Source organism: Babylonia areolata, chromosome 11, assembly GCF_041734735.1.
Source record: "Babylonia areolata isolate BAREFJ2019XMU chromosome 11, ASM4173473v1, whole genome shotgun sequence".
In the NCBI taxonomy this organism is placed as follows: Eukaryota; Metazoa; Mollusca; class Gastropoda; order Neogastropoda; family Buccinidae; genus Babylonia; species Babylonia areolata.
In genome coordinates this window covers 11,358,505-11,382,539 of record NC_134886.1, presented here as the reverse complement: position 1 = coordinate 11,382,539, position 24,035 = coordinate 11,358,505, and the positions used below count along the sequence as shown (strand labels likewise).

At 43.9% G+C, this 24,035-nt stretch overlaps 2 protein-coding genes across 3 annotated transcripts in view; one reads left to right on the top strand and one right to left on the bottom strand.

Moving 5' to 3' along the window:
- LOC143287523 (calmodulin-binding transcription activator 2-like) overlaps nt 1-24,035 on the top strand; it is a 63,612-nt gene that overhangs the window by 29,469 nt on the left and 10,108 nt on the right. Inside the window, exons 12-16 of the mRNA XM_076595569.1 lie at nt 7,617-7,792; nt 8,324-8,399; nt 20,362-20,559; nt 22,919-23,164; nt 23,528-23,852. Of these exons, the coding sequence (XP_076451684.1) occupies nt 7,617-7,792; nt 8,324-8,399; nt 20,362-20,559; nt 22,919-23,164; nt 23,528-23,852 (1,021 nt within the window). The remainder of the gene's footprint in view (nt 1-7,616; nt 7,793-8,323; nt 8,400-20,361; nt 20,560-22,918; nt 23,165-23,527; nt 23,853-24,035) is intronic.
- LOC143287295 (nuclear apoptosis-inducing factor 1-like) lies at nt 14,295-19,471 on the bottom strand. 2 transcript variants are annotated; one of them, XM_076595241.1, is made up of 5 exons: nt 18,854-19,471; nt 16,939-16,989; nt 16,571-16,612; nt 16,077-16,163; nt 14,295-15,322 (listed from the first exon to the last, which is right to left on the bottom strand). In XM_076595241.1, the coding sequence occupies exons 1-5, from the start codon at nt 19,197-19,199 to the stop codon at nt 14,850-14,852; spliced, it is 999 nt and encodes a 332-aa protein (XP_076451356.1). In that variant the 5' UTR covers nt 19,200-19,471; the 3' UTR covers nt 14,295-14,849. The 2 variants fall into 2 exon arrangements, with proteins under 2 accessions (XP_076451356.1, XP_076451357.1); XM_076595242.1 differs by lacking the exon at nt 16,571-16,612.

Here is a 24,035-nt window from a genome sequence, read left to right as displayed (position 1 = left end):
ATTGTATAACTCAGTGCATTTTCGCAGTCTGTGACACTCAATCGTGCAATAAAGAGGTGGTTACAGTATGTAATTCACTCAGTATAGGTAATAAAGAGCTGATTGCTGTGTAACTCAGTCAATAGAGGTGACAAAGAGATGCCTGCAGTGTGGAATTTATTCAATATAGGTAATACAAAAATGGTTGCAGTGTGTAATTCACTCAGTATAGGTTATAAAGAGACAGTTATAAAAACATGATTGCAGTGTGTAACTCAGTGTAGGTAAAAGAGAAAGTTGCATTGTATAACTTATACAGATAATAAAGATATGGTTGCATCATGTAATTCACTCAGTATAGGAAATGATGAGATGGTTGCAGTTTATACTGTAATTGTCGGCCTATAAGGCCATACAATTTACTCTGATCTGACCCATACGTCTTGCAGGTTGTATGCACCCTATCTATGTCTGAACACTAAATTCTGACCACAATGTGGGGAACCTGACACAACAAACTCAGTATACAGCAGCATTGTTGATCACGATAAATGCTCATGACCACGCTGAACAGCAACACTTCAGTCTTTCCACTGTTCGATGCAGCATGGTTCATGTTCACCATTGAATCAATTTGAAATCAAATAGCATAGTAGATTCTTCTTCTTCGTTCGTGGGCTACAACCCCACATTCACTTATATGTATATGAGTGGGTTTTTGCATGTATGACTGTTTTTACCCTGCCATGTAGGCAGCCATACTCAGTTTTCAGGGGTGGGGGTGCATGCTGGGTATTTTCTTGTTTCCATAACCCACTGAGCTCTGACATGGATTACAGGATCTTTAATGTGCATTTAATTACACATACTTAACCATGACCCACTAGTGCAGACTCTGGCAGGGGTCTGACATTCCTGTTCTGTGTAAACTGCTATCCGCCTGTGCGGAGAAAATGAAAGTAGCTACGGCTGATAACCTCCCAGAAGTACGTAACCTCCCCTTTGCCCCCGTGACTAGCGCCCTCTTTTTCCGGCAGCCATCATGACTCCTAATCCTGTGCTCTTCATACAGCTAAGTTTTTTGGTATTTTCTGTCTGTCTGTCGACTCTCTGGCGTTCTTGTCTCCAACCAGGTCACATAATTATATAGCTCGACTGGGCGATCATGCTAAAATTAAGGCGTGATCGCAATCAATTCGCTGACACTCTGGGCCCTCTACTCCTGGCCCTCTCAACAACACCAACCCGCCGCCTCCTCCACTTACTCCGCTCCCTCTGGTCGACTCCAGACCTCCACCACCTCCTACACCTCCCCTGGTGACTTCTAGAGGTTTGCTGCCCCACACTCAGGTCAGTGTTACCTTTAATGCCATTCTTATCGATCCGCTAACGCACTCGACACGATCCGCGTTTTCTTGGCCCTGCCAGTCGGCAGTGCACGAGTCGACCTCCTCTATCTCTTTACCCATACCCACAGTTGCACCAGTGGAATGTGCCACAATCCCTTTGGGGAAACTTCTTCTTCTTCTTCTGTGTTCGTGGGCTGCAACTCCCACGTTCACTCGCATGTACACGAGTGGGCTTTTATGTGCATGACCGTTTTTACCCCGCCATGTAGACAGCCATACTCCGCTTTTGGGGGGTGTGCATGCTGGGTATGTTCTTGTTTCCATAACCCACCGAACGCTGACATGGATTACAGGATCTTTAACGTGCGTATTTGATGTTCTGCATGCATTTACACACGAAAGGGGTTCAGGCACTACCAGGTCTGCACATATGTTGACCTGGGAGATCGTAAAAATCTGCACCCTTTACCCACCAAGCGCCTGTGGTGGCAGCCGTGACATCGGATCATGCAACCCCCCACGCGGCATGCCTCGACCGTCTCGGATCCAGTGGCGACTGAGACGCGTAGGGATGCCCTCCCCATACGTAGGGAGGAAGGTGGACCACTAGGGGACACCCTCACCCATATGCGTGCACCCTCACCCTTGTCCGGAGCGCCCGATCCAAGGGAGGTAACCCCTGCTTCGGCACCCTTGCTGGTGACCGCCGCAGTTATTTCCCTTGCACCGGCACTACTCCTCGCCTACAGTGTGGTTGGGTGCACTGTCCCACCAAGCTATGCGGTGATGACCCCATCTGCCACACCGCCAATTGCTGCTGTTTCCCATCCACTAATGGTGTCTCAGCAAGCTGCTCAACCAAACAATCAGCAACTCATTGCTAACTTGCTGCAGCAGTTATGCACTACTCTGCTTCCTGGTGCCACACCTTGCACCTGCACCGCCCCTCGCCCACAGAGCAGGTACATGCACGGCCCATTGAACTTCAGCAGTGCTGGAATCTTCTGCCCCATCGCCTAACTCTGCTGTTACCCAGACTAATATCGTCACTTCCATGTCGGAATGCCTCTTGATAACTTGATCCTGTCACTCGGCAGTGCTTGGGCTGATCTTGTCTATCTCTTTATCCGTCAACACACAACAGCTGAACGTCAGTCCTTTTGCAGGAGCTATTCACGAGGTTGGACCGCCGTTCAGCTACAGGGGGGTGCACATCCCACGGCAAGCCGACGGACTTGCCACCCCCTCGTCCACGACGCCCATAACACTGGATTACGGCGCCGTCATGCCACATGCCCCGACCGTCTCGCGTCCGATGGCAACCGATTCTGGTAGGGATGCCCACGGCACTAAGGGACATTATAATTATTCCCCTTGCGGCCGTATTCACCTGTGTCGGTTACAGTGGCATCGAACCACGGACTCTCACACGCAGCATGACACTCCTCCCTCTACAGCAAGGAAACGTCACACCAGGGGATATGTGCTCTAAAGACACCATCCTTTTCGCCAATTATCGGCGCCAAGGGAGGCAACTCCGCATTTGTAACCAAAGTGGTTGATGCTGTAGTTAGTTCCGTTGACACCGCACGTCACTCCTGCCCCCCGTGCTGTCCACCAACGATGTTTTTTTCGGTTTCTCATTGGGTCCTGATGCCCATTCATGGACTTTACACAACTTTGCACAGCAACTGCACCTTTCTTGCTGTTTCTCAGGCTATTGGCCACTGAACTTTTGGGTTCTTCATCACCCCACACTTGCACAGTCCTCTGCAGGCAACCATCCCTATTACCATTCTCTTCTTGTTATACACAATAACAGGAAATAAATCACAATATTTCCTCTTCTATTCTTTTTTATTTATTATCAAAATCAGTAACAACGTCCCCCCCCCAAAAAAAAATGCATATAAATAATAATTAAAAATAAATAAATTAATTAATTTTAAAAAATAATAATGATAGAAATAAAATACAAAATTATATATATATATGTATGATATCTTGCTACATTTATACACATTTCTATTTACACTTATAGATGTATACTTATCCCTCGGTATATACATGTGTGTGCGCTTACAGGATAGGTTCATACGACTTTCATATTAACATGTACAATTTTATTTCTGTCTCTATTCATTGACATCTATTCACTGAAATTCCCTGCATAGCAATATAGGCACACTTGCATTTGCGTCATTCTGTTCACAATGCCCAGAACTCTTTGCATCTACATACTGGCACTTTATTCATATGTGTATGTACATCTCATATATATATAGGTGCATACACATATTCCTTTCCATTACTGATTATGCACACTTACCCATTTACTTGGGTATATCTGTGCACGCTACATGTATGCGTATACAGCCGCTTATTTCCTGTGACTTGATCTCTTGCCATTGGCATATTCCTGACATCATCACTGGAGTTGATGGAAGTTTATAATTCCTTTGCACATATATGTATTCATTTTCATAAATTCATCCCTATCTTGCTTTCGGAGGACGACTGCACTCACAGACAAAATTGCCTCATTCACGCCTGAATGTATGCTCCTTCACATATCAGTAGTGGCTGGTCCTTAGGGACCCACACACACTCCCTTCCCACCCACAGGGCTAAGGATGCCCTCTCTTGGTGCAAGGAGGGACAAGGCAACCCAACTCATTTGCCTACAACAATCACCCACAGGGCTAGAGATGCCCTAACCTGGTACAAGGAGGGATGAGGCAGTCCAACTTAGAGGTGCCACTCCGGACACACATGCCCTTCATTCATTCCAAGTTTGTAAGGCATCCCTTCTTCCCCCCCTTGCCTACAACAACCCTTGGTTTGCACCACACGGGCCCTGCATCCTAGCCAGCCCTCCCATGAAAGGGTGTCTATCTTTGCCTTCCAAGTTTTAGCAGTCCCAAAAACTGCCCACTGGGCAGGAGACAATCACCCTAAGTCCATCTCTTCCACTCCTCACTAGTAGCAGAAGGTCTGGGTAATAATTGTTTTCCTCTACACTCGGGAGAAAGGCATATTGATGAGGACGGATGCGTCTCACAAAGCACAACAAACCGTTCATTACCCACAGGGCCATACCTTTCTGCCCACTCATACCGACTCGGCAGATGCCACATTCAAGCACATTAGTTCGCCCCATCACCTTGCTTGAACAGAGATCCAGCATCGACGTCTCAAACAGTTGGCATTTGAAAGCAATTTCTGCACTTGGTCTTCCCTGCCTGATCCTTTCAGCCTCAACACACAACCACTGCTGTGGTTACAGATGGGCATTCCTTCTCAAGCACTGTCTTTCCAATGAGACACTTCCAGGGGTTTCTAGCCTAGGCAGGCTATCCCATCATGGAGCCCCAGCCTTCAGTCAAGGACCTGTCAGAGGATGACTTTGTTGTCACTTCGGAAGCAAGCACCATGTCTTTCAGACACACAATTGCACCACAAGACCCCGCCAACTCCTTCCGGCTTCCTTACATTTCAGCATAACGTGCATGTGGACACCTTCATCCCTCAAGCACACAGCAGCTGTTTCCTGATTTACCCATGCTGATTGGTGTCCTCCTAGGACCAGTATATGATAATCAGTCGTGTACGACAATGACCATCAGAACAGCAGAGGAGGGAACTGCTGTCCCGACTATTCGGGCTGGAATTTGATTATATAATTTATAGTAAAGAGTGTTTTGCCCCAGTTGCATCCCCAGTCCGTCGATCAAGAGGGCCTTAGGACTCACCATTGGGACGGATCCCAAAGGCTAGTTAGCCCCTAAGGCTCCAGTGCAATTTGACTACTAGTCTGAGAGACATAGTCCTTCATGAAAGACTAAGCTGCAAATGATTTCCCTTTGCAATTAAGAAACCACTGATAATACAGCTCTCACTTTGCTGTTGGCCATACTGAAAACGTATGTCAGATCAGTGATTTGATGTAAATGGGCAGAACAACACATCGAGAGCCACTTTCCTCCCTGCCCCCGCCCCGCTCCATCCCAGACTTAGTGCACACCACACACAGCCAGAGGCCTGCCATGGATGCGGTCCCCTATCTCACTTAAGAACCTTCAGTGAAAATTTTCCCCATGGAAACCCTCTTCCATTAGGAATTCCACCACAGAATGAGATTCAGTGACCTGTGGGCACATGAAGTGCACTTCCACAGCCTCATCCAACCCAGTCATTGACTGCCGACAACTTTCTGCAGGTTGCTCCAACATGCCACACTGAGGTAGAGAAGCCACCAAGCCTTTCGTATGCCCCTTCGTGATGGTACCTACCTGGGCAATAACACAGCCCTGTCCCAGAGACACCAGGGACCTCAAGTCTTTTGTTGCCAAATGTCTGCCATTCTATGCATAGGCAACATGCCAGTGCTGTCTCTTTTTTTTTTGGCAACAACAAAAAAGTGGTGGGGGGAGCGCCCATCGCCTGTCAGCTCGCATGGAGGAGCTCAACAGATTGGCTGTCACACCTAAGGCAAGCCCAACATGGTGGCATACCTCTGTCTCGTGCCACAGTTTCCTTCAAACACATATCACTTCCACTATCAGCCCACAACTGATGTGGAATCATCAGATCAAACCACATGTGCACCTCCTTGAATTGACGCTCAACCGCGCTCAAGTGAGACAACCCTATAGGGTACGTGTTTCCTTCCCTTCCTTTGATTTGAAGGGCTCTCAGTAAAGTGTGGATTCAACACACTGACCCGATTTTCTTTGCACTACATTTATCAGCACTGCTGTGGTCCACAGACCTCTCCCACAATACAGCTGCGGACCTCAGTCTTCTTTGCCCGCACCAGTATCCTTAGGTGACACAGTTCACTCTACCTTCATCGAATTCTACTTGAGGGATGTCTGTCGCTTTAGGGATGATGGTTCAAGAGGCGTTGTGGTGGTCACACAACAGGCCATCGCAGCGCACTGGCGATAGAATGGACGAGCCCTCCACCTTGTCGTGCCATTCTGCACTAGTGGGTCACGGTTAAGTATGTGTAATTAAAAGGAAATTTTCTATCTAAAATTACATTTAAGTAACATACTTACCGTGACCCACATTTAAGACCTTCCCGTTCCTCCCCACTTTCAGTTCTCCCTGCACACTGCACTGGTTGCGGTGAATTGCCGTAAAAAGAGGGCGCTAGTCATGGGGACAAAGGGGAGGTTACCTACTTCCGGGAGGTTATTGGCCGTAGCTACTTTCGTTTTCCCCGCGTAGGCGGATAGTAGTTTGCACAGGACAGGGATGTCAGATCCCTGCCAGAGTCTGCACTAGTGGGTCATGGTAAGTATGTTATTTAAACGTAATTCTAGATAGAAAATTTCCTTTTTTGATCTTCTGCTTGCGTATACACATTAAGGGGGTTCAGGCACTAGCAAGTCTGCACATATGTTCACCTGGGAGATCGGAAAAATCTCCATCCTTTACTCACAAGGCACCGTTACCGAGATTCAGACCTGAGACCCACAGATTGAAAGTCCAACGCTTTTACCACTCGTCTATTGCACCTGTCATATTCAAGGTTACTGCACAAAATTTCAACTGAATGTGATCACAGTTTGCCCCATGGCCATGAAGAATTTATGGTATGAAAATAGAGAAATCTGAAGTAAACTGATCGCTTTTCAAAAGCAGAAAGCAAAGGAAACTGGCGGATGGAACTGAAAATCCGGGCTAGCAGACTGGACTCAGATTGAACAAACTAATGAACTGGGGCTTTAAAACAGTGTACATTTGACTGAAGGCTGTAAAATTGTTTTTTTTAAAAGTGTAAAAAAAATAACAACAATGCAGTAGATAACTGAGCAGTCAAACAAAGTAACAGAGTTGAGTCAATAAGCAGACAAAAACAAGTCGGATTCCAATCCAGTTTTCTGAATATAATGTCACTACTTGGAAAACCACATCTACTGTTAGCACAGACAAACTGGAGGATTTTCACTTCACAGGAGATTTGGCTTATCGGATGAGTACACCATATAGGAGTTCAAAATAACTGTTTTTATTGAAACTAGGTGCTACGCCTGATGTACTGCAGCTTCTTGTAGGCCGAAAATTACATTAATTCACTGAATGTGTTTTTCACTGAAAATTAAAATAATAACTTTAACTGGCTTGTTTAGGATGCAGTTATGATAAGTTCTTTTCACTGGAATTCAAATTTTGATTTAAAAGTGGGAACATGTCTGTGAGGCAGAATATCTGTCTGCAGGCAGACCTGTGAGTGGACAGCAAGCAATAACTGAAGGTCTCTAAACTTTTGTGTTACAGAACATGGGAGAAGATAGCTGTGAATCAGGCCTGGTATCCCATGTGGAGATGTTAGCAAAGCAGCAGTGGAGTACAGATCACATGTACCTGAAGGCGGGGTGGAATGGTTTGACACTTCTCCACCTGGCCTCAGCCCTGGGCTTTGCCAAGCTGATCAGTGCTCTCATTAGGTGGAGGTGGGTAATTAGGTGGCAGCGTTCGTTTTTGTCATCTTTTAATTTCATAGATAGGCTCTTTTGATACTTATATGTATGTATGAGTTCTCTGTCTCAACCTCTGTCTCTTGCCTTCTCTCTGTTTTCTGTACTCTTCCTGTACCCTGCAGCCAAGAATAACTCTTGATCATTATTTTATCACATATTATGAAAATAGGCTCAGAGTGTTGGTCTGTCAGTGTCATCCTGTCTCAAGTTTTGGCCCAAAGGTTAATCAGTATAATTAACTGCAGTAAGGATGGTGCTGTGATACGTGACATGTCTAAGTTGTGTTTGTGTGTGCACATGCATGTGTGTGTGTGTGTTGTGCTTGTGTGGATGTGTGCACAGTGTGTGACTGTACATGTTTGTGTGCTTGTGTATAGCTGTATGCTCATACTTTCTGTGTGTATTGTCCTTCTTCCAAATGTTCTGTAGGTGCCCATAGCTCAGTGGAGATTGGAATCCCTATGCCCCCTTCATGATGATTGTTATTACTGGTAAAATTTTCAGGAGTTGTAACTGCAGTTCTGCCCTGGAGATAGAAGTGGATGCCCAGAGTGTGGATAACCAGGCCTGCACTCCCCTGGTGAGTTCTCTCAGCTCACGATGAAAGAGGCAGAGAAGTTGACTTGGTGTTTATCTTACATGTTTTTCATAAGCATTGAAAAGTGAGGCCAGGGGTCTAATGCACCAGTCCAGCCTACAGACTCAAGGCTAGCCTTGGTCGCAAGGCCAGCCTACGGTCAGCTAAATCGCAGTGCACGAACCCAGACTTGGGTTAGGCTTTTGACTAAAAGGTAGCCTAAACAGCTCCGATTTCGGCTGCCGATTTCGCTAGCCTACGCGAGAAGGCTTCAGCCTACTGCTAGTTTCAAAATGGCTGCAAGATACTACTTTCAGCGACGTCGTCGTTAGAGAATTCGCCCAGGCCGCATTTTTCGCGACAGGAATAACCCGTTGGACTCTTTTTCCACCACTAAAATACGGAAGAAGTTTCGTTTTGAGCGGGCAGCCATTTTCGCTCTTGTGGATCAAGTTGAAGAGGACTTGCGCTACGACGTGCCACGTCAAGGATCACTGACACCAAAGAGAACGCGAATTCGAGTTCGTAAACAGAAAAAACTTCCACTCGATCAACGTTCAGGTAAGCAACTTCACGTATCAAGCATAGTCCCGTTACTGTGTGTGTGTGTGTGTGTGTGAGACGATCAATGTGTAGTGTGTGTGTGTGCACATCAATGTGTGTGTGTTTGTGTGTGTGTGTGTTTGTGTGAGACGATCAGTGTGTAGTGTGTGTGTGTGTGTGCACATCAATGTGTGTGTGTGTGTTTGTGTGAGACGATCAATGTGTAGTGTGTGTGTGTGTGTGTGTGTGTGTGTGTGTGTGTGTGTGTGTGTGCACATCAATGTGTGTGTGTGTGTTTGTGTGAGACCATCAATGTGTAGTGTGTGTGTGTGTGCACATCAATGTGTGTGTGTGTGTGTGTGTGCCTGTGTGTGTTTGTGTGAGACGATCAATGTGTAGTTTGTGTGTGTGTATGTGCACATCAATGTGTGTGTGCGTCCGTGTGTGTTTGTCTGTGTGTGTGTGTGCGTCTGTGTGTGTTTGTGTGTGTGTGAGACGATCAATGTGTAGTGTGTGTGTGCGCACATCAATGTGTGTGTGTGTGTGTGTGTGTAGGGAGGGGGGATTTGTATTCCTTATTCTTTTTTTAAACTCTGTTGTGCATGGAATGCCCTATTGACTATGGCCTACAGGATACTCCGGCACGCAGAAGAGGGTTAAGAAACACTTTTGACTAAACTATTACTATAGCCAACAAGGTGTTCAAAACATAGTGTCATAAACCTACATAATCTTTAGCACCAAGTGCCTTGTTGGCCATAGTAGTAATATGGCCAAGTATGTGTTCAAATCATACAATATGTCAAAAGTTAACCTTTCTAATCTTGTAGCAAGTTGTTCAAGAATTGCCTTGTTGGCCAAAATTTTTGCATGTACAGTGGTTTGCACTTGTGTATTGACCAACAGGGCATTTCATGCACAAGTGGGTTCTGGGTGTTTATAGTGTTAAACTTTAACCCCTTTTAGTTCTGTATAACCTTGTACACCCTCTAATGTTTAGAACAACTTGCTGGCTATGCTGTAGCATGGACAACAGGGTGTTCTATGCATGAGGTTTAACAGGGACCCTGTTCTATTTCTTTCAATCTTTTTCTTTATTATAAATAAAATGGAACAGCATTAACCCTCATGCATGGAAGGACTTGTTTCCCCAAGAGGGTTAAGCCTCAAGGGCTTCAATTACACCGCCCTTCCATATATGGTTTACTAGACACTTGGATCCGGCAGAATCTGCGGAAGAAACCTATCGGTTCAACGGAGAGGAAGGCGGTTACAGCAATGCACTGTGGAGTGCAGAGAGCAAGATGAGACACCGAAGGGATATCTTGGTCATCCACTGCATCCGTGCTCATCCTCCAGTCGTCTCGACTTAGTCTTGCCTCTGGAAATTGGTGGACCCGGATGAGAGAGTGAGGTCGACGTTGCGCAACTCCTCTTCACTTTAAACAAACTCATCGCACAAGTCATCAGTCATCCTAAATGACCTTTCATCCTTCATCATTTCATCACCCCCAAGTCCTGTGGCGACAGGCGAGCGACGAAACGACAGGTGTGGGTACACTGGCAGTCGCAGCCGCAGACCTGCACGCAGGCGGCTCAGGCCATAGGGTCGTTCTTCGTCGACAGGAGCAGCGATGGAGCTCGGCAGCCGTCTGAGCGTCTGAGCAGCCCTCTTTAGGAATGCACTGCTCACCTCTCTGGCATGAGGAAGGGGCTAGAAAAGGTGCCCTAAAAATTGCCTGCTCCATATCACCCTGGCCAGCATACCGCGGCTGGCGGGGACCCTACATCAGCGGTCGAAACAAAGAGAAAAAAAAGAAAAAAACAAGGATTGTTCCTCTCACCATTGGTGCTTGGAACATAAGGACTCTCCTGGACAGAGATAACGCGGACAGACCCCAGAGAAGAACAGCACTAGTTGCGTCCGAACTCGCCAGATACAACATCGACATCGCAGCCTTGAGTGAGACTCGGCTTGCAGGCGAAGGCGAGCTCTGTGAACGGGGATCTGGTTACACCTTCTTCTGGAGTGGACAAGGAAGCGAAGAGTGACGTGAGGCTGGTGTTGGTTTTGCAGTAAAAACAGCACTTGTCAGCAAGCTAGCTGGAATCCCAAAGGGAGTCAACGATAGGCTTATGACCATGAAACTCCCACTGGCATCTGGCCAGAAGCACCTCACCATTGTCAGTGCCTACGCCCCAACCATGACCAACCCGGATGAAGTGAAGGCGAAGTTCTACGAGGACCTTCACTCTGTCATTGCTGCCATCCCTAAAGCAGACAAGCTCATCATTCTTGGGGACTTCAATGCTAGAGTTGGCTCTGACTACATCTCCTGGGATGGAGTGATTGGAAAGCACGGTGTGGGCCACTGCAACCCAGATGGATTGCTTTTGCTTCAGACATGTGCAGAGCACGAACTGCTGATAACCAACACAGTTTTCTGCCTCCCTACCCGTAACAGGACGTCATGGATGCACCCTCGCTCAAAGCATTGGCATCTCATCGATTATGTCATCGTCAGGAAAAGGGATAGGCAAGATGTACGTGTAACAAAGACCATGTGCGGCGCCGAGTGTTGGACAGACCATCGCCTTGTAGTCTCGAAGCTGAATATTCGAATCCAGCCCAAGAGACGCCCCCAAGGCCAGAAGGCTCCAAACGGCTCAGCATCGCTAAGCTGAAAAACATCACCATCAAACAGTCCTTTGTGGAGCTGCTGGAAGATCGTCTGGAATCCGCCTCTCAGAACAACCAGAATGTGGAGTCTGACTGGAGGACCCTGCGTGAGCTGATCTATAGTACAGCTTCAGAGACCCTGGGACCCATGACCAGAAAGCACAAAGACTGGTTTGATGAAAACTGTGATGAAATCAAGCAGCTTCTGGATGAGAAACGCCGTCTGCATCAAGCCCACCTGAGCAACCCAAAGTCCACATCAAAAAAGGATGCATACAATGCCATCCGCAGGACTGTTCAGCAAAAGTTACGCCAGATGCAGGATAAGTGGCTGAGTGACAAAGCTGATGAGATCCAGGGATATGCTGACAGGCACGATATGAAGAGGTTCTATGATGCCTTAAAAGAAGTCTACGGCCCCACATCCTCAGGATCATCCCCCCTCCTCAGTGCAGATGGGAATACCTTGATCACCGAGAAGGAGAACATTCTCGAACGATGGGCTGAGCACTTCAACAGTGTCTTAAATCGCCCTTCCTCCATAAATGATGAAGCCATAGACCGTCTCCCACAAGTCCCCACCAACGAAGCACTGGACGATCCGCCAACACTTCTTGAGACCCAGAAAGCAATCCGTCTGCTATCCAGTGGCAAAGCACCTGGCTCAGACTCCATACCAGCAGAGGTCTACAAGGATGGAGGCACTGTGCTGACTGAGAAGCTTCATCAGCTGTACTCACTCATGTGGAAAGAAGAGACGATGCCCCAGGATTTCAAAGATGCATCTATCATTCACTTGTACAAGCGAAAGGGGAACCGGCAAGCCTGTGATAACCATCGGGGCATTTCCTTGCTCTCCATCGCAGGCAAGATACTTGCCAGGATCCTACTAAACCGCCTCACAGCACACCTTGACCAAGGTCATTTGCCTGAGAGCCAATGTGGATTCCGGAAAGAGCGCGGAACCACCAACATGGTGTTTGCTGCAAGGCAGCTGCAAGAGAAATGTCAGGAGCAAAATGCTGATCTGTTCTCCACCTATGTCGACCTCACTAAGGCCTTTGACACCGTGAGTAGAGAGGGACTGTGGAAGATCATGGCCAAGTACGGATGCCTTCGGAAATTTATTTCCTTGGTCAGCCAATTCTATGAAGGCATGCAGGCTCGAGTCCAGGACAATGGCGAAATATCTGCTCCTTTTGCTGTCACAAATGGTGTCAAGCAAGGCTGCGTCCTGGCTCCAACGCTGTTCAGCCTCATGTTCTCTGCAATGCTTACTGATGCCTTCAGAGATGGCGATGTTGGAATCGGCCTAAAGTACCGAACAGATGGCAAGCTGTTTAACCTCAGAAGGCTTCAAGCAAAAACGAAGGTCATGACAGACATCATCAGAGACTTTTTGTTTGCTGATGACTGTGCCCTCAACGCTGGATCTGAAGCTGACATGCAACTCAGCGTCGACAAGTTTGCCACTGCCAGCAGGAACTTCGGCCTTACCATCAGCACGAGGAAAACTGAAGTTCTCCATCAGCCAGCCCCAGGGAAACCCTACGTTGAGCCCAACATCACAGTCAACGGTCAGAGACTCAGTGCGGTGGAGCGGTTCACATACCTTGGCAGCACACTGTCACGAAATGCGACCATCGACGATGAAGTGAATGTCAGGATTGCAAGAGCAAGTGCAACTTTTGGTAGACTCAATGCAAATGTCTGGAACAGAAGAGGCATTAGTCTTGAGACCAAGCTAAAGGTCTACAGAGCAGTAGTTCTCCCCACACTACTGTACGGCTGCGAAACTTGGACAGTGTACCAACGACATGCCAAGAAGCTGAACCACTTCCACACAACATGCCTCAGGAAGCTACTGAACATCAAGTGGCAAGACAGGACCCCAGACACAGAGGTGCTCGCAAAAGCCACCCTTCCCAGCATCTTCACCATCCTGATGCAGTCCCAGCTTCGCTGGGCTGGACACGTGGCGCGCATGCCAGACCATCGGCTGCCCAAAAGGCTCTTCTATGGCGAGCTGCAACAAGGGAAGAGATCACACGGAGGTCAGAAGAAGCGCTTCAGAGATACTCTGAAAGTCTCTCTGAAAGCGTTTGATATCAACCCTGACTCCTGGGAGGAATCTGCAGTGGACCGTAACAAATGGCGCGCTGCTGTGCACAAAGGCGCCAAGTTGTGCGAGGCCAACAGGACTGCTGCAGCTGTTCAGAAGAGGCAGGCCAGAAAGTCACGGGCAAACAAGCTCCCTGACAATGATATGCCTGTCTTTGTCTGCCCCAACTGTCAGCGAACATTTCGTGCGCAGATTGGACTATTCAGCCATCTGCGCACTCACAGATAGACTCATGAGCATCCTTCCCCCCACCCCACCACCACCCTCCCCCCATCCCCCATCTGGATGACAACGATGGTCATCATTGATCTCGATGGACACACCACCACCACTAGACACTTAGTGACTGACAATTTACAGCGTACATATTTTTAGATGTTCTTCTTCATTATGTTTCACAGCCTGTTCTGACTGAGAGAGCCAGGCTGACAGCTGGGAAGGAAACCCACAGGAGGATTATTGATGAGAATTTTTAGTCAATGTAAGTAAAATTTTGTAATTGATATATTATAACTAACCACTCCCAATGTATGTCTCGAGAAATGAGCACCTCTCCATTTTCACACACAGCCATCTACAGACACATGCACACATTGTACACACAAGTCCATGAACACTCACATTCAGTGTTTCTCACACACACACACACACACACACACACACACAGTGACACACATATGCCCAGAGCCAGCTTTATGCAAATCAACAGGTTCTTCATTGTCATGAAATAGTACAAAGCCTGAGGACCATATTTGAAAACAAAACAAAACACGATGCATTGATGAGATGTTAAACCCGTAATGAAAAAGATGTTAATTGTTGAGTTCAGTCACTCAGTATGAACAAATTATAAAGTGCTTGAACTGAAACCTCTAACAGTAGATTCTTGGGGTGTCATGATTAAGCTAAGAACATTTTTTTATGTTATCACTCTGCAAGAAAACCCCCCCAGAAAAAACCTATCATTTCTACATCACATACAAAATGCAATATCCACCCATCTAACACAACTACAAACAGCCCCTGTACAACTAGCCCGAACCATCAAACACCTAGCCAGCCTACCTATTTTCCTCATCAACAAACATAAAACTATATTTAATACCCATTAACCATTCAAAGAATCATCTGCAACTGAGGGCTGAAGAGACTCGAGCTGAGCTATCTGGAGTTCTAATTTCCTGATTTCTAGTTTTGTTTTCTTCTGCTGCAGTATAACTAGTGTTGTCTGTTCTTTATTCTTTTGTATCTGAGTTTTCAAAAACTGTTTATTTAACTCTGTTTCAGATTCCTCAGATGGATCTGACTGCTGGGATGGGTGCTTCAGCTTCTTACTGGTTCTTGGAGGATCCTGTGGAAGGCTGGTGGATGTGGAGGAAGATGAAGAAGGGGCCCGTGATGTAGAAGGCTGCGGTGTTGGGAATGAAGACTCTTGGACCTTCCTACTGCTAGGGGTATTAGATTGCGAAGAGCATGTGGCGACTGGTGTGCACATGAATGGTATTGGACTGACTGCACAGCTTTGTCCACCATCATCCTCGGTGTCCAGGTCTGGCAACATGACAACATTGGGTCCAGGCTCTGAAACATATAACATGAATGCAATACTTTATCAACCGGGATGACATGACAATGACAGGGTTAACTTATGACATCAAGTGAAGTATACTGTATAGTAATTATAAGTATTTAAATTTTCAACCCTTCACTGCCGTTTTTGCTCAGGCTGACATAAGCGAAGTATAGCATTTCAACACGTGTTAACCCTCTTATGTATGTAGCACAAATAGTACAACCACAGGTGAAAACATCAAAAGAAAACAAAAATGGGGTACCTTATTAAAAAAACCAAACAAAATAAAAACTTTGTTCACTTTTCCATTGAAAATTTAATTTTTTTACAAGTTAGAAAATCATTGCAAGTGATATATTGTAAGACTTCAGAAGCAACAAAATGCAGCTGTATTTGGACAAAGAAATGGTACTAGCACTAGTAGCAAGCTGCAGTGGTCTCTCCGTCTTGCATTCCTGTCAAAATTCTGGGGGCTCCAGTAGGATCTCCATGCATAAAAGGATTTACTGCAATTTTCAGTATAGCTTAAGCCAAGGTGTATTAATGAATGCCAGAAAAATGTTAATTGGAGGTAGAAGCTTCAGTTGTGCAGTTTCTTGAGTGTCAGCAGTTCCATTTGTACATTACTGCAAGAATGAATTAAACGTCTCATGCATATGCCCAGCTGGCCATGCAAACATCATGACCAACAGGGCATTCATGCACAAGAGGGTCAATGCTGAAGAAAATTTTACTGTCAGGTAAAAAAAGAGGTATATTTACCTAGTGGTACACTTATGTTGTGGACAGTTGTTTCATAACTTTCTTGTGCAGAGGTAACCGTAGCTGATCTGCATGGCTGTTTTGTCACTGTAAAAGAAAAAATAAGTATATTTACACATGGCTTGCACCAACAGAATAGATCATGCCTGATGTGTTTACACTACATTACAACACAAAGAACAAAGATATAAATGCAAATTACTTTCCAGAAATGTATACTTCAAAGGTAATTTCATGGAAAAATCACAAAAATTGTCTTGTCTATATACCATGGTTTATTAGTTTATGAAGGTAATTACTCAGCAAAAGTAGAAAATTACTGTTTCATAACATCACAGTTTTGTATAAAAGCTTTAGCAATGGTGTATAAATTATTATAATGTTTGTATGTGTTTTTTAACTTCACCCTATTGGGCATGGATCACCCTGCTGACCATGCTGATCAGCTGAATGTCCCAGGCATGAGTGTTAGTCAAGTGTTGTAAATAACTTGCCTGGTGGTAATGGAGTTGATGACACAGCTATGACAGATACATCTGTAAAACAAAAAAATAAATTCTGTAATACAATGTGAGGCTCAAACTAAGTACAATGTACTCTCTCTCTCTCTCTCTCTCTCTCTCTCTCTCTCTCTCTCTCCCGTGCACACATTCTTAAAGAAGTGCTGTCTATTGCCTCTCATTTCATGTTAAAAAGAAAAAAAAAGAAAAAAAAGCTAGCTCTTAAAACCCCCCAACTTTTTAGGCCACTTAATTTGATAATGACATGAAGCTGAGTTCAGTCGTTAGGCTCTATCTTTCTGTCGTTGCTTATTCAATTATTGGCTAGGATATTCCAGTATAATTTTTAAACTGTATCTTACCAGCGGTGTTATCAGCTTGGTCCTGTGAGTATGTGTCAAGTTCATCAGCACCTTCAAAGAAGAGAACCATTTTTGAATAAAACATTTTTTTTCTCAAATGGAAAAAAACTTTTTTTAAATTTTTAATAATACTATTCCAAACAATGAGATAAGGCCCTATAGTGAGCTTTCAGTTTCAGCCTGCTCAGGACTTGAATTAGTTGAAATGTAATTGACTCAGCAAAACAATGTAATGTATATAATAATCAGTGTAATCTAATGAAAGATTTCGGCACATTTTCCTTTGACCTTGTTTCAAGTTTGTGTGTCACTTCATAAAAGTTGATACATTTTACCACTATGAATGGATAAATTGAAATTAACCCTCTTAATCATAGAATGGCCATGACCAACTGGGTGTTGTATGGTTGAGTGTGAAAACCATGATCAAGCATACAGATCCACATATAAGTTATAAGTTATAACAGCAGTTGCAATTTTAGTTTGATTAGCGTCTGTGACTGAATGCTCAATGTAAGGCCTTATCCCATAAATGGCAAAAATGAAAAGTTTACTTTGCAAAAGTAAAAGTAAGTCTGCAGGGCACATGTGTCTGACCAAGGAACATAAAGTGGCCAAAGCAATCTACACAAACCTTCACAAACTGCTGACATGCCTTCAAGTTGAAGCGTCTTTAAAATTTACTTCATACTGTTCATCTTTCAAGTATAATGTAGATTTTTGAAGTTTTTCACATGACATGATTCTTTGACAGTAATACAAACTGAACAGCATGAACTGTGCATGAAAATTGCAGTGATGCTAATTAATACATAAATAACCTTTTCTATCATTCTTTCAGTGAGATGCTGAGATATAATACCAATATCGGTGCCAAATCTTATTTGTTATACACACACAAACACACACACAAACACACACACACACTCTCTCTCACACACACACACACACACACACACACACACAGTCACACACACACACACACACACACACAAGATTTTACTTCTTGTTTTTACAGAGTAAAACTAAATGCACTTTGTTCAAAATTCAATAAAAGTCTCAAGGGTGTCTGTGGTAAATCTCAATGTTTTACATCATTTACTTTTTGATTGTCAATATTTTAAGAAACAATTAAAAAGACTTACTGTTAAAGACTCTGACTGCATTGTCCATTCACTTCCACTATTTCTCAAGGCAATTCATATGCTTATGAATAGTAGAATTGGTTCCTTTTTGTAATGTTTGCTATTAATTCTTTTTATATATTTTTATTTATATTGTTCTTGTTAATTATTAATTTTATGTTTAAATGTATTCTTTACTCTTCACACATACTCACACACACATACTCACGCACGCACAGACACACACAACCACAAACACATGTACACGCGCACAAACACACACACACACACACACACACACACACACACACACACCCACTATAGAAACATACAGTCACATTGTCACACACATACACACACACTGAAACTCACATCCACACGCACACACGTGTGCGCGTGCACTCACACACACACACGCACACACACAAACATTCGCTTATGAAAATCCCATTGGTTCGTTTTTGTAATGTTTGCTGCTAGTTCTTTATTATTATTTTTATTTTTACTTGTTAATTATTAATACATGTATTCTTTCTTCTACACACACACACACACACACACACACACACACACACACACACACACACACACATTTAATTTATACACAGTTGTACACAAAGACATGCACTTATATATACACACACAAACGCTCGCTCAAATGCATGCATGTATTCACACGCAACTTACATTTCAATTCCATCCACCGCCCCTTTGTCTAATATCACCTACCAGTGAAAAGACGTAAAACTTAAAGAAAGTACACACACACACACTAAAAAAAAGCAACTCACCGTCTACACCAGTTCTCAAAAATGAGCTCCCAAGGAGCTGATCGAGTACCTCCTCAAATGGTACTTGAGGAGGTGGTGGTCCTCCCCCGGTTCCTGTGGCCACCTTCTTCTTGTTGTAGGCCTCTTTGAGGTCCTTCCAACGCTTTTTACAAGCGTCAGCGTCCCTGTTGTGGCCTCCAACAGCATTGACTTGATCCGCGATTTTCTGCCAGACCGCTCTCTTTTTCTTAATAGTGGTGCCAGCCTGTAAATGCGAATTTATCAATGCGTGCTCTGTAGCGACCTCCTCCAAAAGAACTTGTGTCTCACAATCGGATAAGTTAGGGCGCTTCTTTTTTGTTTCCATTGTGATGATCTGCAACGCGAATGAAGCACCAACAACAAAAACACGCAGGAAAGAGGAAACGGTGCTCGGGCATGCGCACAGCACAAAATTCCGAGGGATGCCCGGGAATCCCAGACACAAGAATGCATGATGTCATTGCACTGGCTGGCAGGCTTTTGACTTTGTTGTCTCGACCAGTGGCTCAGTCCATGCATAAGAAACTGGCGGCGACTTAGGCTAAAGCCAACAAAGTCAAAAGCCATGCCTCAAGGCTAGCCTACGGTCAGGCTCGATTGGTGCATTAGACCCCAGACAAACACAAAATATGGACCAAAATGGTGTACACTGTTGTCCTATAAAATTGAAGTTAGCCGATGTATGCACTGCAAAATATAACAACAGAATAGTGTGAGCAGTCCTTGTTTTATGACATGTGTTGACATCTTGAGTCTTGGTTCTCACCTCTTCATTTCTTTTCTTTTCCTCTGTGTAGTTGTTATTAACACTTTCACTGTGAAGACAAATGCATGGGTTGTGTATCAGCACACTACTTCCTTATAAAACCAGCAGAATAGTTGGGAACCATTGCTTCCATCTTGCAGTTGGCCATTGGATCTTGCTTTCAGAGACAGTACCTATTCTGACTGAACTTAAAAAATCATGAATCTTATTAATAAATGGCTTGGGACTTAAACAAAATAGCAAGATAATCTTGATGCAGAATAATTAAGGTGTGCTAATCAATCAAATGTGCTACTTATAGAATAGAATGTCTTTATAACCAAGTGTTCATAAGGAATATTGGGGGTGGAGTGGTTAGGGAGGGAGGTGGAGTACATAGAATGTAAATACATGAATTGAAAATCACACACAAACACATACACAGAAGGAATTTAGATATATATATATATATATATAGAGAGAGAGAGAGAGAGAGAGAGAGATACATATAAGTGCATGCACACACATACACACACACACACACACACACACAGCATATTAATGTGTATTCTCTCTTGAACATACCTGCTACACATTACATTCAATTTTACCCTGAATGCCATCTAAATGGATCAGTAGAGTGCTGGAGAATTATCAGTACTGAGACTTGGGTTACAAACTGATGATAAACTTGGATGAACAAAATCTGTCCCACCCCCTCCCCCAACAACTTGTGATGCAGATGTGGGCGTGCGCCAAAGGTCAGATTGACGCAGCCCTGACGCTGTACCACTGGAACGGGGCAGCGGTGGGCGTGGTCAACAAGGACGGACAGCTGCCCCTGGCCCTGGCCAGGCAGCGCAGCCACCACAACCTGGCCACACAGGTGGAGCAGCTGGAGCAGGCACACTTCAAAACACCCGCTCCTGCTCCAGCTAAGGTGGGGGTGGGGGGGGGGGGGGGTTGGTTGGTTGTTGTCTGCTTTAGGTTGGTGTGTGTGTGTATGCGTGGTTTTCTTGTCTTTTTGACTCACTTGTGTAAACAAAGTGAGTCTGTGTTTTAAACCGGTGTTCGGTTGTCTGTGTGTGTGTGTGTGTCTGTGTGTTTGTGTGTGTCTGTGGTAAACTTTAACATTGACATTTTCTCTGCAAATACTTTGTCAGTTGACACGAAATTAGGCATAAAAATAGGAAAAATTCAGTTCTTTCCAGTCATCTTGTTTAAAACAATATTGCACCTCTGGGATGGGCACAAAAAATAAAAAAAGGAAACCTAATTATATGCAAACTGCATTTACTGTTATATTTATATTTTTTGTATTTTCTAAACTTGGCACTTTGATCTGATATTCTGACACAACAATTTTAGCAGTCATTATTATCATTTTTTGTTCAAACAGGAACTTCTTTTGCTAAGCATGGAAGTTTTATTTCTTTTGTAAACGTTTTTGGTGCAGATAGTAAAAAAGGGAAATTACTCTGTAATTAATGCTAGGGGACTTAATTTGCTTTAAACTGATCTTTCTCATCTTAAACATTACATTTTGAAATTATACTCAATACATAAAAAGCTTGTGTGTTTTACTGTCAGTGTACTGGGCTTTCACTATGTTCATTCGCCCAAGTGGTCTTTTTCGGAAAATACTAAAATCAATACGACAAGTGGACTTTACAGATCTGTTGGCTGAGCCCTGAAGGTCATGGGCAAAAATCAGTTGCGTACACATATTTATACACATTCAAAGCGCGTGCTCATATTCTTCGCAAACACGAACGACGCCATTTTGTTTCAAGTTGTTGACCTGCCCGTTCACTCCTATATTCAATGGACAATACACAATAACATGTGATGGAAAGTTGGAGAAGGAGACCGTTAAATATTTATTCAGAGAAAGATTTGTGAACGCTTCATCACTTACTGGATTATGCCCCAAACTGCCATAAAAATATCCACAGAATCAGTCAGAATTCACAGTTAAAAATTGTAAACCATGCGAGTTAATACCCTTGAACTGATCACGGTGAAACGAAAAAATTTCCAGTCTTGACTTTTCTCAAAATGAAGTCCTTTTCACTTCTTATGACGTTTAAGTACTTGTACTTGGCTCTACATGTTATTAGTTTAACAAAATACTCAATTTTCATATCAACTTTAAAACTATAAAACTAGAATGAACATAAAAGAGAAATTGAATCGACTGTGTCGTACTACATTCCCAGCGGGTGTAACTAAACTTGTACATCTATCTGGATCTAGTGAAAACGGCTAAATGTTGCAGTGTGATTGCGGCGATAGCCATTAAAAAGAATTTTTTATTGCCCTTAAACGAAAGATTTTTTGAATGCCCAAGTTACACCAGAATAATATGATTTAAACAGCGTTCTCACTGCGACTACTGCAATTGATTTATCGCCCTTTAAAAAAGTATGTTCAAATGTTAAATTTTAGAACGTCAGTTAAGGAGCCACGATAGTGTAATGGATAAGGCAGTTTCTTCTCACCCGAACACGCGGGGTTCGAATCTGGTTAGGACTGTTTGGGGTTTTTTGTTTTGTTTTGTTTTTAAACGTTCAAATGTTAAATTTTAGAACGTCAGTTAAGGAGCCACGATAGTGTAATGGATAAGGCAGTTTCTTCTCACCCGAACACGCGGGGTTCGAATCTGGTTAGGACTGTTGGGGGTTTTTTTGTTGTTGTTTTTTTTTAAACGCGAAACTTTATAATAACAAATACAGAACACATTTTAACGATTTTATTTTTTATTATTTTTTTTTTAAGTGTGTCGCAAGTGAGTCTTGAAGGCCTTGCCTCTCTTGTTTCACTTGTTTTTCTGTTTGCATTGGGGGTTTTTTTTGTTGTTGTTTTTAAAATTGATGTTTTTTATGTTATTTGTTTATGTTGATTCTATTTCAGTTGTTTTTTTTTTGTATGTATTTTTTCTGGTTTATATTGTCTTGCATTTTAACTTCTTTTTTTTGATGTTGTGCTTTTTTTCTTTCTTTTTTTTTCTTATCTTATTTTTCATATGTGGTGTTCTGCCGTTTGTGTGAGATTTTATGGACCAGTGTATTCTTGACCGGTTGATTTGAGTTTATGGATGGCAGTAGTGGAGTTCATGCTCTTAAGTGATCATGTCGAAATACTACAATGTTTTCATCCTAGATTTGGCCATGAGTGGTTGTCTGGGCTATAAGCAATAATGATCTATGAACAAATGATACTTTTTCTTCAAAAGAGGTATCCAGTTCAGTATTGTATGCATTGATGTATTATTTCTTTATGTCAACTTTTTTTTTCAGATTCGCTGTCAGAATGCAGAGACCTCCAGCAGCCTGTCTACAGGGATTGTGGAAGGGGGCTCTGTGCCACAACCCATGTCCCCAGAGATGGTCAAACTGGAGCACCTGGACGGAGACAGTAACCGTAGCAACCAGCAGTCACAACCCATGCAGACATGTCCAATCATGCCCAGTTCCAATCCATTACCTCCCTTGCCTCCACCACCATCAGCTCCGGCGAAACTTGTCAGGCGATTCAGTGAACAAGTAAGAGCTTGTAAAGGAGAAGAAAAAAGGATTATATTTGCTGTTTTACAGAATGTTAGAAGAGAAATGAACTGACTTTTTGCTTTCTTATGGTTTGCAGCTGGCTGAAAAGTCTGAGATGTAGTAATTCAAAGCTGGTGACAATTTCTGATAAAGGTTCTGTGGGAGATTAGTTTGATTCTCCTGTGTTTGTCAAATGATGTGGGTTTTTTTTTCCATTGGAAATGTTAAGAGGAGGTTTACTCTTCTTGTTTTTTTCTTTCTGATTTATCTTCTATTTGGCAGATAAGCTTTTTTTTCATAAGTAAAGGTAAGTTTTCCTGAAATGTGTCAGTTGTTGATGTGGAGGTGATGCCCCATCAGGTGATCAGCCCCAGTTCCACATCCTCTCACCACCCTCTGAGCAAACGCTACTCTGTGGATCTCCTCACATCAGACTCCAACGGCTCGACAGCCTCCACCTCCACCTCCAACTCCCACATGCGTGACTCCACATCAGAGCCCCGTCTGCTGCTGAAGTCAGAAACAGATATGGATGGGCCGTGTCACAAAGGTCGGACGCAAAGAGTGCCCTCGCTGACCTTTGACCTGGAGCCTGAGGGGTCACAGATAGTGAAGAGGAAGGTGGCGGGGCCGGACCGGGCATTCCTCTCTCCGCTGAACCGCGGACAGTTGCCGATGGACACAGGTCAGCTGTGGTGTTTGGAGCAGTTGAGACTTGTTATTTTGTCTGAAGATGAATGATAAACAGTTTGTAAGCATGGCCTGAATCTGATGCTGCCTTTTGCTCATGTTTCATAAAGTATTTAGCTGTATTTGAGCTAAGTTCTTTCACTTCACTCCATTTTGGAAAGTTTACAATAGAAAGGTC